This window comes from Diprion similis, chromosome 6 (genome assembly GCF_021155765.1).
Source record: "Diprion similis isolate iyDipSimi1 chromosome 6, iyDipSimi1.1, whole genome shotgun sequence".
NCBI lineage: Eukaryota > Metazoa > Arthropoda > Insecta > Hymenoptera > Diprionidae > Diprion > Diprion similis.
The window spans coordinates 21,525,417-21,543,541 of record NC_060110.1 but is presented as its reverse complement, the minus strand read 5'-3'; the positions used below and the strand labels follow the sequence as shown (position 1 = coordinate 21,543,541).

The 18,125-nt window shown below is 39.5% G+C and overlaps 1 protein-coding gene across 2 annotated transcripts in view; it reads left to right on the top strand.

Moving 5' to 3' along the window:
* Positions 1-18,125, top strand: part of LOC124407478 (A-kinase anchor protein 200-like) — a 52,784-nt gene that overhangs the window by 15,181 nt on the left and 19,478 nt on the right. For both annotated transcript variants that reach the window (XM_046883651.1, XM_046883652.1), the window contains exons 3-4: positions 6,191-6,349; positions 6,653-6,766. In XM_046883651.1, coding sequence (XP_046739607.1) covers positions 6,191-6,349; positions 6,653-6,766 — 273 coding nt within the window. The remainder of the gene's footprint in view (positions 1-6,190; positions 6,350-6,652; positions 6,767-18,125) is intronic.

The window sequence follows — 18,125 nt, the reverse complement described above, 5'->3', positions numbered from 1 at the left end:
GTTTCACACATTTCTACGGAATCGTCTGTCGGATGTGTTGTACACACAATTAAACCGACCGCCTTAAATACACTGATGGAAGAGAACAAAGAACGAGAGTATATTTATAGAGTTACACGCGTGTGTACACCATGTATATCACGTTGCATGTGCTGCACTGCGCAAGGACGCTGCTGTTTAACCACATTTGTACACAAGTTTGTGTTTTTTTTTCTATTTTTTTCTCCGTTTTTTTACGATATTTTCAACGTGTGCGTGTTTGTTTGTGCGTGAATAATTATTCATACACACGCCCACGACTTTATTTTATCGCATCTCTGCATTGTATGCGGTATTTCAACCCCGATATTATTATTGTTGTTGTTATTATTGTTATTATTATTTTCTCTTTCAATTTTTATCACGAGCTTTATTGGTCGGTTCACGTTATAATTCACGTATCGCAATGCAAATGCGATCGGTTTGCAATGTTTGAAAGTACGAATGAATCGAAATGTTACACGTTATTTGACGGAAACCCCCCCCTCTCGTGCTGCTGCTGCTGCTTACTTTCCATTTCCTCACTCCCGAAAAAATTTGCAAAGAATAATTGTAATAAATGAAGATTACTTCGATTTTTATTTTTTTCTCTCATCGTCGTCAGATTACTTCAAAATCTGTTCGAGTACAATGCGAAATATGCAAGTGGAAGTTGTGATGCAAATACAAGGTCTGCGAGGTTTCTTGACAAGGTTGAATAATCGGGCGTGTTACTTCTGTACACACACGTATATTCACCAGCAGTTGATGAAAATACGACACGAATTCAACGCTTATCACTGATTATTGTATTTGCAACATCGTTGGATGAGTGGAGTGTTACTATAAATTACGATTGCAAGTGATGCGGCGGGGGGGGGGGGGGGGGGGGGGGGGGGTTGAATCAAAAGAACAAAAAGAAAAACGCCGGAAACGAAAGATACATATAATTAATATTTATTCACTGGAGACGAAAAATTCGATAGCTGTGTGATAAGATAAAAAACTGTGTATAATATGTAGCAATAAAAATCGGTGATGAATATTTTAATATTTTCTAGTTACGCAAGCGCTATTTAATTCGGGAGAATTGCCCACGCACTTGAGTTAACGGTTTTCTTTTGCGTTTTTCACCCGTTGTACTTATGTGTCATATACCTATGTACACATGTATAGTATAGCTGTAACAACAGGCAGGTGTGTAAATTTTTTTTTCCCGCTTGCGGAACTGGAAACAGAAAATTAACGTAGAAGAATAAGAATAGTAGAAAAGGAGACAAAGATAGGCAAAGAAATAAGGGAAATGAAATTTTCAAAACAAAGAGAACGCAAATTAATATAACTGAAAGAAGGTAAAAAGTGCACAGGCTCTGTACGTACATCCGGTAGATTTATTTTTCAAACCATGAAGGAGTACCGGCTATATACTTGCAAGGTCTTGACTGTTTAACGGAGTTTGCACTCTCGTATACGTGTATATTGTATACATATGTAATATATATATGTATATGGATATCGGTGCGTGTTACACGCGTGTAATGCAAGTGCAAGCATACCGCAGCGTGACCGAGGTGCAAAATTGATTTTGTAATTAGAATTTCGCTGGATGATTTTACAGTAGCGTTTCATGTGTTGCGGTGCAGGGTTCATAAAGATGAATGCATTGAAAAACCGCGGAGTTGTTATAACTTTTTAAGATTATATCATTTCTGCCGTCTTCTTTACGATTTTTACGGTATTATGTACCTACATTAGTCATGTGAACAGATTTTAAAGAAATTTTTTTATATTTGAACGAAATATGTATATGCATACACACATACACACACACGCACACACACATCATATCACATTACGTACGGAGAAGTAGAAAAGATAGAAATGAGGCTGAAGTTGGTAACGTTATTGTAATCATTTACGTTTCGGAAAAGCCATTTGTTTCACAATTTTAGGAATCTCTGAAATTGAAAATGGAAGGAAAATTTTTAATGGTTTATTTAAATATGTATAAATATGTGTGGTTTTTCGATCTACTATAGGGTCGCGATATTTGGTCAATTTTTAATCACGTAGAAAATGTAATGAATTTTTGCAAATTAGACAACTCGTACCTTCGAATTTCGCTATCTTCCTTTATTTATCCTGTACAGAGTAATTTTTGCTAACGATCGAACGATTTAATGCGCATGCGCTGAAATTCGAGAGCAAGAGCGGTCGTTTTGTCAGGTCGACCAACATTTTTTGAGGTTACTTACATCGCGGTGACCAGTCAACTGAACGTACGAATGTTGGTAGCCCTGACGAAACAACTGCTCTTGATCTCGAATTTTAGCGCATGCGCATCAAACCAATCGGTAGAATAGCAGATTCACTCTGTACATACTCTGAAGCATATTTCCGATATGTTTCTAAAATTCTAACTCTTTATTTAGTATGGTATCCTAAGGACCTCTTATCTCGTTCTACCTAAACTTCAGGCTCTAGGAAATCCTCTGTAATAAGATCGTAGAATAAAATAAAAAATAAACCTCTACGTATAATTACGATTCGATAAACTTTTCGCCGTATGTCGTGTTCTTCCTCAGCGTCGTATCGTCTCGTCGTCTCGAGTTTCTTAGACATATACATACATATATGTTGTCGTTGTGTAAATCTTGACTCGCATTTTGTTACATCAGTGCTAACACAATTACTCTTTAACAACGGATAAGAGGTACAAACGCGAGGAAAGAAAATTACTCGGTCACAAATCTCGATCGCCGTTTTTCGTACACGTGTATGACCAATTTTAATGTATGGATACATTCTCATGCCTAATCTGACTTATCGTATATCATTCATATATACATACGTAAATACGTGTTTTTGGATCGCCGATCCCACAACGCGAGAGAATATTTTCGTGCTAAAAAAAAACTTTTGGTAAACTAGTGCTTGCGGGAAATGTATAATAATATAATCGTGTCTTTTAATTTTGGCAACAAAATCGTGATTTTAGATTACAAAATATTAGCATATTATATTGTATTATAGATTGAAAATATATTGATCTATCTTTTTGAACTCGATTTTTTTTATATGTAATATACTGAAAATAGGATGTGGAAAAAATCATTTGATTTTTCAATTTTTCATTCTTCTCGTTTGTTGTTTGACCCAAATTTTCTACGAGGCTATAACGAGGCATAATACAACATGACTGAACAGACCCCCCCCCCCCCCCCCCCCCCCGGGTCGGCGGACCCTTTTTCATGTTGACTTTTAGGGCAGGTTTGCACAAAGTATTTTCCCCTATTCAGTGCATTTCACGGGTCTAATTTACATGCGCGTAAACTATGTACGTATGCATGTATTATACGCGGTGGGGCACTTTAGTAGCGGCGTTCATTCCCTTGAAGGGAGGAAGAGGAAGAGGAAGAGGATGATGATGGGCAGGAGGTGGAGGAGGAAGAAGAGGGAACGCGACGCTTTTTCGAGGGTCATCAGTATACCCGAACAAAGGCAGGGAGTGGCCCTAGGGTTAGGAAATTTTGTTCCTCAAATGGCCTTCCCTTAATGACCTTCAATTCAAACTGTTATACCGCCATGCATATACCTCATCCACTCGAGTCTCGTCCGTAGAAACTGAAAACTAGAGGTTGAAACGATGTATCTTTTATATTTTTGACGAAAATATAAGAAGAATAATGAAAATTAGACGTGCTGGAAAAAAAAAAAAAAAAAAAAAAAATTTCACTCGCTATTATCATTTCTTTTATTATCATTATTATGACGTAATTATTTGACAGGGTAAAATTATAAGAAGCGACATTCTTTCACGAGAAAATTTGCTTTTTTTTTTTTTTTTTTTGTCTGTATTGGTATTATGACCGCACGGTTGAATGTATTTGCCTTCGTATATTTTTCGAATTTACGACAATTTGCATTAAACTTTTTGTCATTATAGTTAATTTGTCTGGACGTAGAAAATATTGTCGTAAATTAATTCTACGGTTAAACCCCTCCCCCCCTCCGCCCCTCACGGTTTCTCAATTCGCCGTTTTACCCTGGCTTGCGTTGTTCTCTTCCTCCGTAAATTGGTAAGACGCCTAGAAAGCGTCGTCTTTTTAATTAATTAGGAAATTAATTATTACACGTTACGTCATTCGTCCGCAAACGGAATTTCAGCATTTTTTTTTTTTTACTCAAAATTCCAATTGGCACAAGCTTGTGCGGATGGGAGAAAAATTGTAAAACAATTTTTCTTATGATTGGCTGAAATTTTTTTTTTTGCGATCGTTAGTTTTCGCGAAGTACGGATTATTCGGAGATTGTAACTCTTACGTTTGTTGTGAGTTTTTTTTTTTTTTTCACTGCCTCACATAAATTTATATTCTTTAAGAAACGACGATTAAACCGATAGAATATTGAAAAAATTCTGTTTTTTTTTTTTTTTTATTTATCAGTTTCAACGGTCCTGGTCACTTAGTTTTTTATCTAGCGTATCACGTTTCGTTTACTGTTAGGAAGCCACACATCTCAAGAGCCGTGACATTCTTTAATCTCAACTCATTACTTTTTTTTTTCATTCCTTCTCTAGATTATTTAATCGTTCCTTTGATCCTTGGGCGGCGGCCAAGCGCACCTTAATTAACGAATATACAAGCCTGACGTGAATTCTTCCACGCCATTGTCCCTGATGCACGATACAATTATACTCCTCCATACACCCGATAGAAACAATGCTTAATTTCAGTTTAATTACAATTTAAAATTGTCTCCACGCGTTGAATTAATACGCCGACATGCTGCAGCTTAAGAAACGCGGGGATGTTTTCTAAACGAAGCTTGTATTATTATTATAATATGATGCTAAGAGATGAGACGTTTTTTAAGAACACTGTTATCCATACCAAAGTACGAAATTAAAATGAGATGAATTCTGTGAGGCAATATTTATCGTGCATACATATTCTTATATTGTAAGCGACTTTAGTTTGGTGCAGGGACAAAGGGATTATGAAGAATATTATTAGATGTTTGCGAAAGATAAAAACGTGACGCAAGGGGAAGACTGTAGAGGAGACCGTCTTTGAGAATGAAAAGAAAAGTATAAGACGTTGGGGATTGCCGGCAGTGTTACCTACGTTAGGTTACGTTACGTTACGTTACGTTACGTTATACTATATGTTATGTCGTGTTATGGTTTCTTATTTCTCGAAATTAATATTTCAGCTGTCTGGTAGATAAGAGTAGAGTAGTAGTAATTATCATTATTATCGTTGTTTTTATATTATCAGCATAGCTTGAAATGAAAAAAGATCCGGCATCTGCACGCAGTGTTGTTTGTTGTTTCGTTATATTGCGCTGGTGTCGCTTTATAATACACACACACACACACACACACACACACACACACACACACACACACACACACACACACATTTGACTTGTCTGATTGTGAAATAAAATGAAACCGTAAGCGTAGACACCTAAACAATAGAAGCTGAATTGACGTATTCTCGAAGGTAATTTTGAAACTCTTAAAAAAAGCAAATTTAAGGAAACGCGAATATTACGGTGTTACGAATTATTAAAACGGAATTATTGTTGCCTCGGGAGAGGAAGGAGGAATTTTTTTGGTTTTGTACTTAACGCTGAATAATTCTTTCTTGAAATTACACGAAGAAACAGAGGAGGAGCCGTTAGGGTGAAATGAAATTAACTCCTCCTCCCCCTTCTACTCTCATTCTCGACTAAAAACTGTTGTCAGTATAATAGGTGAATTAGCGTGAGGTTAAATTCTTTACATGTTCGTTATAGCTGTACATCCACACGTATGCTCGGATGTCAAGAGGCTAATTTTTCGCTCTGTGTTTTAATTGCCGCGTTTTATTTTTTTATGTCGCCTCTCTACGATGTGGATTACATGTATTTCGTTCCTTCTTTCTCCTTTAGTCATCTCTTTGTATAATAACCATTGCAATATTTTTTTCTCGGCCTTTTTACATGAAACATTCCTTTTTCTCTCTCTCTTTCTCTCTCCCTCTCATAGTCGCAGACGAGTTTCTCGCTTGATTGTGTTATAATTGCTTCGTGGACGTTGTTGAAAACACACGCGACCTGGGTGTCTTCTCTTCTATTTTCTTGTTTTTTTTCTTCTTTTAATATGGTTTTCATTCCGCCATTTCAGGAGGAAGTCAAGGTCGAAGATACGAGACCAGAATCATCCAATACAGATACTGCGGTGGTAGCTGAAGAGGCCACGACGCCCACTGATGGCAATACAACACCGATCAGTCCAGAATCCGTCACATCTCCCGAAAGCAAGGATGCCAAGAAGAAGGACAAGGTCAGTACACGGATAAAGTTATACCGGGAACTTTGAAAACCTAGGAAAAGAAATAGCGTGAAAAGAGTTTGGAAAAACAACGCACATACCTACGTAAATGCGTCTTTGTTATAACGCTATACATTTTTTTTTTTTTTTTTTTTCACTTTTTTAAGAGAGTGTCAGTATTTTATCATGTTTTTTTTTTGTTTATTTTGACGAAGAAGAAGAAGAAAAACGAACCCAATTGTAATCGTTATACCACATTTGTCCTTGAGAATTTTCCGACATCTTTTTATCTCTGTTTTACAACTTTAATTTCAGAAGAAGAAGTGGTCCTTGAGGTCGCTCAGCTTCGGCAAGAGGGACAGGAGCAAGAGTGCACGCGAAGACACCCCAAAGAACGGTGATGTCACCAAAGAAGAACCACTCGCCGAGGTAAGTCATTCCGCATTTTGTTTCACACTTTTTTTTTTTTTTTGACCCCCCTCCGTTGATCTTCAGGGTTGAATTTTCTTGACCTCACAAAGTACTTTGGCGTCAATTTTTATCACTCTTTGACAAAAGCCTTTTTCGATGCGATAACGTACCGTTTGTCTTTGAAAAAAGTGCCGCTAGAAGCACTAAGAAAGAACAATCGAGCATTTTTTATCCCGTCGTTGTCCCTTTTCATTCGGAGACATTTTACTGAAATTTAAATAATTTCTCATAACATACCTTATATTACATTATGTATACATATATGTATACGAGTATGAATGTGTAAGCGAGGATCGCGTATAATATTAAAGTTAGTCGAGGATCCAGGCAGGCAGGCAGGCAGGCAGGCAGGCAGAGATCCTTGAGGAACAGGACGTATGCTCGAATTCTGGGCGGATTCTACCGGTTGCTGTGTCTGCCCGTTCGCTAATTAGAAATTATCCTTTCACTTGGCCTGGGCTTCGCTGTAGCACGGTTAGAGTTGAGCCTCAAGACTGCCTCCTGTTATTAAGGATCCGTTTCTACTTTGCTTGAACGTTTTTGCCGGCCTGGACGGCTTCGGATCAAAGATTAATGCTCACTAAATAAATGTTAGAATCGAATAAAAACACCAAAGTTTCAGTCGTAACTTTATTTTTTTAAACTTGTTGATCATATCTTGAGACTTGCGTTTTTTTAATATCCGCGGAATCATTTTTTTGAGTGTCACCAAATAGTACTTAGATACGTTGTTTAATTGCTAATCATCGTTATTGCTACTTGTGACCAACAGTGTTGGAGATTCTTGAAAAGCGTTCTTTCTCGTTCATTTCATTTTGAAAAGGTTGAATCATTTTGTGCCGCGGTGTTTATATCGATCATCTAGATCGGTCTACCTTTTCGAAAAATGAAACATCGTAACGTTAAAATTGTTCTCCATTATCAACGTCTCTTATCTCTCACAACTTTGTTGGGTCTTGGGATTTTCCTTTCTCCGTTTTCCAGCAGGGAATGGATATGGTTGTACTTGCCGTAGGAATGAATTGGTGTACCGAATAGACGTCGAGTGGAATGAAATGCTTTTTGTAGGCACGTTGAAGGAGGAATTGCAGGGGGAAACCTCAGAGGTTTGATAACATGAACGATAAGATCTCTTGCGGTTGGTTGAACTCCATCGATTCGTCGAGGGTCTTATCGCGCCGATATATAGGTATAGAGCGGATAGAAGATTGGTTTTTTCCGGTGTATTCCTGCTGCTTGTAGGATATACATAAATCGATTAATCGATGTTATTTCCATCGAAGATTATCTCGACAATGACAAGGATTCTTTCTCTTTTTTTTTTTTTTATCTATCTTTGCGCGTTTCTTTTGCAGCAGGTTGTTTGAACGTCAATATTTTTAACCGAGATTAGATTAATTGATGTAAGTTTCAATCTGTAGCATCGAAAATCGTTGGATAATATTCACACAGGACACTCTTCATCATCGATTATTTACTGCTGCACAGTACGCTATTCGAGCATTCTGAATCAGCCTCGATCCTAGGCTTTCCCCCTCGCACGGTTCAACGGTCCAAACTTCCCGGATATTCAGCCACAAAACCCGTAAAAAGGCATAAATTGTCGGTGTCACGGGTCGGGAGCCTTTCTGTATGTACGATGGGTTTAACGACTGATGGAAGGAGGGAGGGAGAATTTTAAAAGCACATACACCTAACTTGTACTTCGTTGTTGAAGAAAAGACACCTGATCAAAAAGGGTCTTCATTACTGCACCTAAAAAGCGGGAATATTTTAATATCAATTCGGTTTAAAATGGCAGAGTTATTATTTTTGTTTTATTTTTTGTTACCTGTGAGAGAGTTAATTTCAATAACAAGTAATTAATAGCGAAATAGAATTGCAAACGTGTGAGTATGATGAGTGGTGGAGGCTCGTTGACTATGAGAATTATTGTTTCTATGTATGTATCGCAACTACACGCAAACGTGTTCGGAACACATTGGATTAGGTTGACAAAGAGGAATTTACCGCTATTCCTCTGCAAACGGTTCAAGCACCACCTCGGACTTGATGTTACAGGAGAACTCGCGTGAAGACCGAGATCCAGACGCTGACCTTAACCGTATAATCGTTATACCCGGTAGTCGTGGTTTCGGTCTCTCGCATCTTTGGTCATGACATCCGATCCACGTCTACCATCACTCTCGAGATTCTCTTGAAATTTATTACACGGAACGATGCGTGAAGATTGTCGTTGATTCTGTATTCTTATTTTTGCCACATTTCTTGCTCGTTTAAATTCTAGAAACGTGTCGTCGACGTGTGCGGGTCGAAATTCTAAGATAGACGAACTTCGGGTTGAACGATACTTCCAATCCTATTAGTCGAAATCATCAAACCACCGAGAATTGTTTTAATCACGAATCGTCGGAACTTGTAATTAAACTTATTTAGTTCAAATTTCGAATGCGTCGATATCGTAGCGTAATAAATATATAAATTGCATAAAAAATTGCGAAAATTAGAATCCCTTGTCGTAGGTATTTTCATCATTAGAAGTGTTTTGAAATTTCTACCCATCGCAAAGTTTCGATGCTATATGGACTGACGAAGTAAGCAATATTAAGTCAGTTCAACCCTAATCGGGTAGTATAAATTTTGAAAATATTTGTCAAAAATTTTTCGATAATGTTTGCATAAAAATCTGGGGTACGTTGAATTTGAGAACGTTACGGTGTAAAAATTCTTTTTAACTTCTTAGTGCCAGGAACTCGTTCTCGATTTTAGTTTCCGCGATTTGCCGGCGATGAGAACGACGTCAATGACGACGATGCAACGTCGCGTCGTCGGCCGTAATGAACCGGTTTTCTTCTCTCTCTCTTTCTTTCTTTCTTTCCTTCCTTCCTCTCCCCTTCTCTCTTTCCTTATTTTCTCGAAAGGTGCAGCAGCCGCGGCTTCAGTATTGCTGCACACGGTTTACTTTCGGCCTGGTTTTCTGGTTCATATATACTCAATGACGTAACGACAACGACGCGCTGCTGCACCGAAGAGTCGGACGCGACCCTACGCAACCGATCACTTCGTTCACATACCGGTATAACCGGTTTTTCCTCTCGGCTATAAAAGAAGCTTACTCAGCTTCGCCCGATTGGACGAAAGCTTTTTGTCGAAATACTTTTTAATTTACGGAGAAGAAAGTTTACGGAGAAGAAGTAGAAGAAGAAAAAAAATAAATAAATGAAAAAAGTTATGAAAATAATAAGTAACAAGGATAACGATGACGTTGACAAATCTACAACGTCGTGTCTTCGCAGCGTAGTTTCCCCGCTTATTTTACTGTGGACCAAAGGATGCAGAAATGTATTTATTGCCACTCTGCCTGTCGACTCGCCTTGCAAAATTCCTCGCAGCTACAGTCGCGGATGAGCGAGCTTGGCGGAACTCGCTTCACGTGGGACGTCGGACGACCTGCTGCAGCAGGAGTGCGACTCGCGCAACAACCGGGCATCATGTTCTGCTGTAGTAAAGTCACGGGTCATCACGTTTCGTCCGTACGGTCTCTTCCTTCTGTTTATGCGCATACACGCTCAAACGAGTGTCAACCAGATGGCGCAGGTGTTCGTCGTCCTCTTATATCCCATGTCCGTCCAGTTTGTCGAATGTCCTGGATTCAGACGCAGGTACGATTAATTTGGCATTCGATCTGATCAGTTAGGACAAATTTTTTTTTTTGATAGGTATCAAGATTTTGTTGGCATATCCGGAGGACAAAGGTTCGAGCATCATCACGGACGAACAGCATAAAAAATTAAATCACAGTTGAATTGAATTTTTCCTTATCCATCACGGACTCGTTTCTGTTCTCGAAAAACACTTTTAATCTCACCTATTTTACAACACCAGCAGCATCGTTTGAACTAACACTCTGTTAGTGTATTAACAACAACAATATACGTAATTAAGGACTAATCAGTCTCGAAGCTGTAGATATAAAATAATAAGAGAACCAGAGAGATCGGAGGAGTTAAGGAGCAGACGAAACTTGGCTGTTGGCCAGTGCTGCAGGGTGTTCATGATGTCCCGACGAGAAGAGAATCGACTATATAGAATATCGTCTCTGATATCGACACGCGGCGGCGGCGTTTCTGGATGTGAAGAGGAGGAATCGTTCCTTTGACACTGCTTACAAGTGGATTAAACGAATTATCTCCCCGATTTCCTCCGGCGGTTTCCAACGCGTTTACCTCTCGATAACATCGTCGACGTGTTACGCAAACCAAACGATCCGCGTCTCTCAACCCCCTTCCTTTCCTCTTCGTATGTTAACGACCTACTATATACATACCTATGTGGGATTTGTAGACGGAGATACTTTCGATATACCGCATTCACTATCGCTCCTTACCGATTTTTATCTTTACCGGTTGCGTTGGCGGATCCAAACTACCCCGGAGTGGCGCGAATTTATCCCCTTTAGAATCATCGACTTCGGTTATCTTATACCTTCTTCTTTCTTTATCGTTCTTGTTTTATTACGCGCCTGTAGTGCTATCGGTTATATTTTATTTCGTTTTGGTTATTGTGAATTGACGGTTTTTGCACAATTCGTTGTTGAAATTATTTATCAAAGATAGAAGAAGAAAATTCTGATATTTTGCATAATATACGTTGTGTTGCCCAAAGTCATCTTCGCAGTTCAATATTCATAGGTTGTAGAGATTGGGTGTGATTTCACACGATTAAGGTTTCGCACGGAAGGGCTAGAACCCCAATTCAATTGGAACCGACCCTCCGCAATCCAGCGTAAAATTTTCTAGCGAGAAATCATTATGAAGGGGAAACCTTGTGTATAACGCGGGAAACCGCCTTCGGCGCCAATTTTCAGCGAGGTTTTAATCGGCGTTGTTGCAATAGTTTGCGATTGACTGTACAGATTAAAATAAAAATTGAGAACAATGTGACAATTGTGTAAATTACGTTACCGGTATCTTTGGAGAAAATCATTCGACCGGGAAGGTTTTTGAAAAATTACAACAATTTTTTTTTTTTTTTGTTGTAGCTAATTTTTGTTATTTGATTTTTCCCAAAATAATCTTCTCAGCTCACGAATCTTCCATTTGGAATGGACGACCGTCCATTTCTTCTAACATGCCAACACTGTATTCGTTTTTACATCACGCGTGTCGTCGTCACTACGCGGTATGATAATTGAGGCGGAAATGAGTCGGTCTAGATTATCGGAAACCAGTTTCCGAGCAGTGGTACCACCGGTAGTATCCTACGAGTAGTCTTGCTTTCATTCGAAAACCCTCTCTTTCTTGTTTTCTATCCGTGCACTCCTCTCGGATGAGCTGTCGCAGAGAGAGAAAGAGAGAGAGAGAAAGAGAAAGAGACACGTAGTGACGAAAGTACGGTGCAAAATCGATCCCCTAATCCACGCGAGCTGGGGAAACTATTCCGGAAATTGCAGACCCCCGGGTGTGTGTTCGTGGAATATCGAGGTGTATCTGATTCCGGGGCGAGTAATCGGAAAAGAGATTCGACGGTGTGTATATTCTTGGTTTCCTTCCACCGTACGTGGTAACTGACCTCATCGAACCTGCGTTGCAGCAGTTCTTAATTGGCAGTCCAGTCAAGCTGACTGGGAAAATAATTCTTCGATGATTTTCGGAAGCTCGTTATAATCCTTTTCGCAATTTTCCATCTTCTAGAAAAAATTTATTACAATGTTTAGTGTGATGAAAATTTTAATCGACGAACCCGAGGGCTTGCTTGCCTTTGGATTAAAATTAAAATTAAATTACACGCAGCCTCCACACGGCTAAAACGATTCGCTCGCTTATTTTTGAGCTAGATAAGCTAGCTGTATGCAATGTGTAGGTAAACGCGGTGGATATTCAACTTGTGCAAACTGCGAAGAAAGAGCTTCACCGTCATTTTTCACCCTCTTAATCACCCTCGATCTTCTTTTTCTTCTTTCTTTACTCTCGTCAAAGAACAACTTATCGGTGAAAGGGTAGTTTGTAAAATTTATAACACTACAGTTGAATTGATGATTAAATTTTATCGTTCTGTTTTCCCTTACGATTTTTTTTTTTTTCAATTATTATTATTTTTTTATTGTGAATCGCTATAATCCCGAAAGCTGACTTTTCTGATTTTTTTTTATTATATTCGAACCGCGTGCCGTGAAGTCGTTTGTCGGAACTTTGCAGCATTGGAAAAAATAGTGCAATTAATAAGAAGAGATTTATCGTTTCTATGACCCCCCTCCTCCCCCTTCTCATAGGTTATGTATATACGTATATATTGTTGAAACTTTTCCTCTTCTCTCAACAACAACAACTGCTTGTTATGAAATTTTTCCGAGATTTTCTTGCCGCTCTTTCTCCCCCGACGTTCAATTAATCTAGGAAAATCGCCTCGCACCCCCTACAGGGTAACTTTGTTCAATTTTACCGTCCCTCAGAAGGGCCAATCATTCTTTCCGCTACTTACCCCGCAATCTACTTTTCGCCATTCCGCTTATGCCTGTTTTCTTTCACCGAAGTTCTACGACCAATCAACACCTTTTTTAAATTCAGACAAAACACGAGCCTCTGCTATAGGCTGTAACTCTCGAATTCGCGGTTTGTCCGAATCCGCCGCCGTCGTCGTCTGCTGCTTCTCTCTCTCTCTTTTTATCCTTGTCCTTCTTGGTTTGGGCGTCGACGAGTATCGAGCGTCGGGACGCCGGGACGCGCCAGCTGTAACCATGGCGACCGACGAACTCGCGGGGTTTTCGCACGCTCCCAACTTACAAAGGATTTGAACACACCGACGGGACGATCAAGGCCGAGAAACTATATCCCATTTAAAAATTTAATCGGTTTGAAATTTTTCAACACTCTGAAGGACACAGAAAGAGAAACACATTAATTTTGAAGAATCTTTGCAGCAATATTCGACATTCATAATTTTCTTACCTGATTCACAGCTTTAATCTTGTATAGAATATATCTTAATACTCATGACTCAAGTATCATAAATTATACTTAATATTCTACAAGTTTCCTTGCGTGCATAATTTTTTGAACAATAGGAGAGTTGTTGTTACACGATTTTACGTGGGATTCGAGTTGATTGGTTGGTTTTTGAACGGATCAAAGGTTCGTTTGTATATGTCGCTGGTTCTTCTCTCGTCTGCATCGTTGCAGAATTATACAGAGTTGAGATATATACGTATAAGATGGTGCGTATGTATACGTGGTAGAATAAGAAGAAGAAGAGGAGGAGGAGGAGGAGGAGGAGGAGGAGGAGGAGGAGGAGGAGGAGGAGGAGGTGGAGAGCCAAAATTACAGCGATTTGTTGCAAGAATGTGAGGAGTGAGGGAGGGAGGGAGGGAGGGAGAGTCCCTGCGGAAGGGCGGATGAGGAGAGAAAAGGACGAGCCCCGGGATTCTCTCGCCCACTTTGCGAAACGACGTTTCATAATTATTGTCGCTCTCCCTGGTATAAAGCGGGGGTATAATAAGGGCGAGGTACGCCGTCATTGAGATTCTTTTCAAGCGAATAATTTCCAGTCACACTGCTGTTGCTGTTGCTGCTGCTGCGTGTATAAAAAGACAGTGAGAGAGAGAGAGAGAGAGAGAAAGAGAGTGAACTGCAAAGAGGCAAAATTAAGGGGATGATTTTTATTTTCCTCGGTTATATAGCTTCATATCTCGGGTGATTAAGTTCCCAGTCTCGGGGTTTTGATTTTGCGAGTGATTCTGATTGTTGAATTCATTTTTATTCCTTCTCTTCTTATTCGTTTAAAGAATTTTACGCCCTCGTTGGCTCGTGAACTTTTTTACATCGTCTGCCTGTACGCGTCACGTATAGTGTAATTTATCGTCCAGGCTTCGAATGAACGGATCAGAGGGAAGCCCGCAGGAGCCGGAATGAATATCTACCCTTACTTTAGTTTACTTTAATTACGATTAAACCACCAGACGCCACAGGAAGTCCGCGTCCCTAGACTCAGGGGTAATGAGATATGCCCGCGGCGGTTGCCGGCTGACACTTTTCGTACAATGCCAGCATGGCTTTGCCCGTCAGAATAGTTCTCGTCACTTTCTCTCTCGTACCAATCGATGAACGAATTTTCGTGTATTATACCTAGTAGACTCTCTAAGGGTTGAATTAACGAGTTAATCTCACCCCGGCAATATATTGTAGTCTGTGAATATTGTCAAGTGGCTGCTTCAATTTAAGTAATATTTTCACAAGTTTTTGTATAATACAATCCATCCGTTTGCAGAAATTTATAACCTCGAGGCGTAAAATTAGATTTTTTTTGTTGTTTATATATGATTTTATTTAAGCGACTTGGGAGACTCGAGAGATTTTTCTTCATGGGTTCCGGTTCAACTCGAAAGTCTCTTTTTATTTCTCTCTCTCTCTCTCTCTCTCTCTCTTTTTTTTTAATACGAGTATGGAGTAACGGCACAAAGTTGAAATTGCAACGAGGATATAGAAACATATATCGAGGTTGAACAACCTCTCGCGTTTTATCATACAGGTGTATGAAGGCGAACTCCATTCCGCACATACACGAATGCTGTGGTGCTCCGTGCATATTGATGAAAAAGAAAATGTACACATAGATATATATATATATATATACACATATATTTACAGTTCTCGTAGCACGTGCCTATGTATGTATAGAATATACTTATGTTATATACGTATACATGCATTAGGAAAATTATCCTCGCGTTTGTGTTATATATATATATATGCATTAAAGAATACCGTGTGTGTATATGTATATATATAGTGATAAATCACGGTATATCTTCTTTAAGAGTCTGGAGAGTTAGAAATATTACAGTCATATATCTACAGATTTTTTTTCGACGTGCTGCGCGAAGAGGAAGAGAGAGAGAGAATCGTTTAAGGATATTAATTTCGTCAGCAATATCTTGTGAGTGGGCAATTTTTTATGTAGACGCCGATATGACGCGAAGAGGGGGGAAGAGGGGAGGGGAGGGGGGGGGGGGGAGCCTCGCAAAGTCTTTTTTCTTTTTCTCTTTCTTTTTCATACCGCGCGCTCAACGGCTGACAAATATTTGAAAAACGGTAGCGATGTATCGCCTGTGTAAATATAACGATACTCATATACAGGCAGAATGTAAAGGATTTTTTAAGGACTAACTCGAAGGACGTGAACCGAATCTCAAGTGCTTCCGAACAGGGGGTTCCACTCTTATATTCGATAGGTGACTGAGAGACTCGACCCCATAACTCATGGAGAGTCGAACGCACTTGAGACTTGCGGAAGAATAGGTTTCGGGTAAGGGTGGGGGTGGAGGGGGGGAAAAGCGACCGCCTCTTTTGATAAATCGATGTCACTTTATCCCCCCTGTCTCAATCTTATCCTCTCCAGTTTTCATTGGGTTTACACCACCGCAGATGTATCTCCGTGCATTCAACGCGACTTTTCAAGGGGACAGGAAATTCCTTAAGATAAAAATCTTACGCGGGGTTCGGGAACGATCGGTGGCTTAACGATAATCCCTCGTAAACTTATTTATAGTCGATTCGTCACACGTGTAACCGGTTGCGAAAGAAACCTTCTGGAGCAACTGGACTGCTCTCGTAAATGACAACTGCCTCTTGTGGTTCTTAAACTATCGTCGAAATACTCTTCAAGAGCTGTACCTACAATCAATACACCGTGAACGGAGAAGTGTCTTCCTTCTCGTCACGTTTCGTAGTTCGGGGCTTGGATTTTTTTTTTTTTCTTTTTTGCTTTTCAAGTTGTATTTTTTTCAGTAAAAAGTTACGCGTCCGTAATTTTCCTTAGTAAAGTGACGTCTCCTGGTGACGATGTCTTTGGTGCAGTGGACGGATGGATATGTTATTAGGAATTTGGTGCAAAACTTTCATAACCAGTTATTGGCATAATTTGAATAATTGTCTTGTGTATTTTGCAAGGAGCTATTCCTACATACTTTGAAATCATCAGAGATCGCCAAACTTTCAAGTGGATACACTGACTCCCAATGATTTCCACGTACCTAAACGACTTGCTCCGAATGCCATATACAAATCAATCGACTTCTCACTGATTTATCCAAGTGCATGTACAATGGGGTACCTTGATATTTTCAAATTGTTTCGGTTTTTGCACTTATACCTGCAGTGGAAACGCGTGAAATCACTTCTTGTAATTAATATTCACCTGCGCCAGCCAGACAACCGGAGTGGTATGTTTTAACCTCGGCTCACTTGACTCTCGTCTTTTTGGTGGTAGCAACGAGCGAAGATCCCAACGTCTGCAGGGAGCGAAACGCAGCCAACGAGGGGCATGGGCATGTGTCTTATATATATCTACGTGCGAGTATACGTATATATGCACACACCTACTATACGTAGGTACAAGATAGTTTCGAAGCGGACGTGCGTGACTATGCCTACGTATGGCAGGTCTACTCCGTCTCACGTGCTTTGCCCCGACCGACGACGCACGAGTGGTTGGTGTGGATTGTCTGATGACGCCGCGATGCGTCGCCTCTAAAGAGGATCCTCGCATTTCATATTATCACCCTCTTTTATTGGTGTACCTGCATGTGTGAAAACAATATTGAAAGAAAAAAAAAAAAAAAAAAAAAAAATGTACCTACGCCGCAGGTACATTATATATGTACCCTTATACGTAACAGAGAAAAGAAGACTTGACTTGCACTTGACTCTTTAGAGAGAGAGAGAGAGAGAGAGAGAGAGAGAGAGAGAGGTTGTTGCTACCGACACAATATTCTTTCGTTGAAAAAGAATATTTGAATGTATATAAGTGCTTTTTCTTCTTGAACATTATTGTGAAGCAACGACATGGAAAAAAAAGTATTAGCAATTAATGATGCAATTACAAGTGTGAAAGAAAGAAAGAAAAAAAGAAAACACGTATTTGCAACATTGAATGTTTGACTTGTGATTCGAAAAATCGGTTCTTTATCAAATTTCTAATCGCTCTGTGAACTGTGCTCGAGACGGTAACAGCTAAGTTCAATCTTCAACTTTTACCTGCTGTACTAATTTCTTCGACATTGCTCAAATCAAGTTTGGATATTCTCTTCTGATTTTTCGAGAGAATAAAAATAGAAAGAAAGAAGAAGAAAAAAAAAAAAAAAAAAACAACATAAACCATTCGCAATAGAAGTGACGATTTTGGGAAGTTGATTAAACGCCGCCGGATGGAAGCGGCTTTTGAACAGCAGTCGAAAAGCCCGGGAATAATCATGTTCAACGCACAGAGAAAGAGATCTGTTCAATCTTCCGCTGGTAAAACGTAGACTGAGAGGTTAATGTCT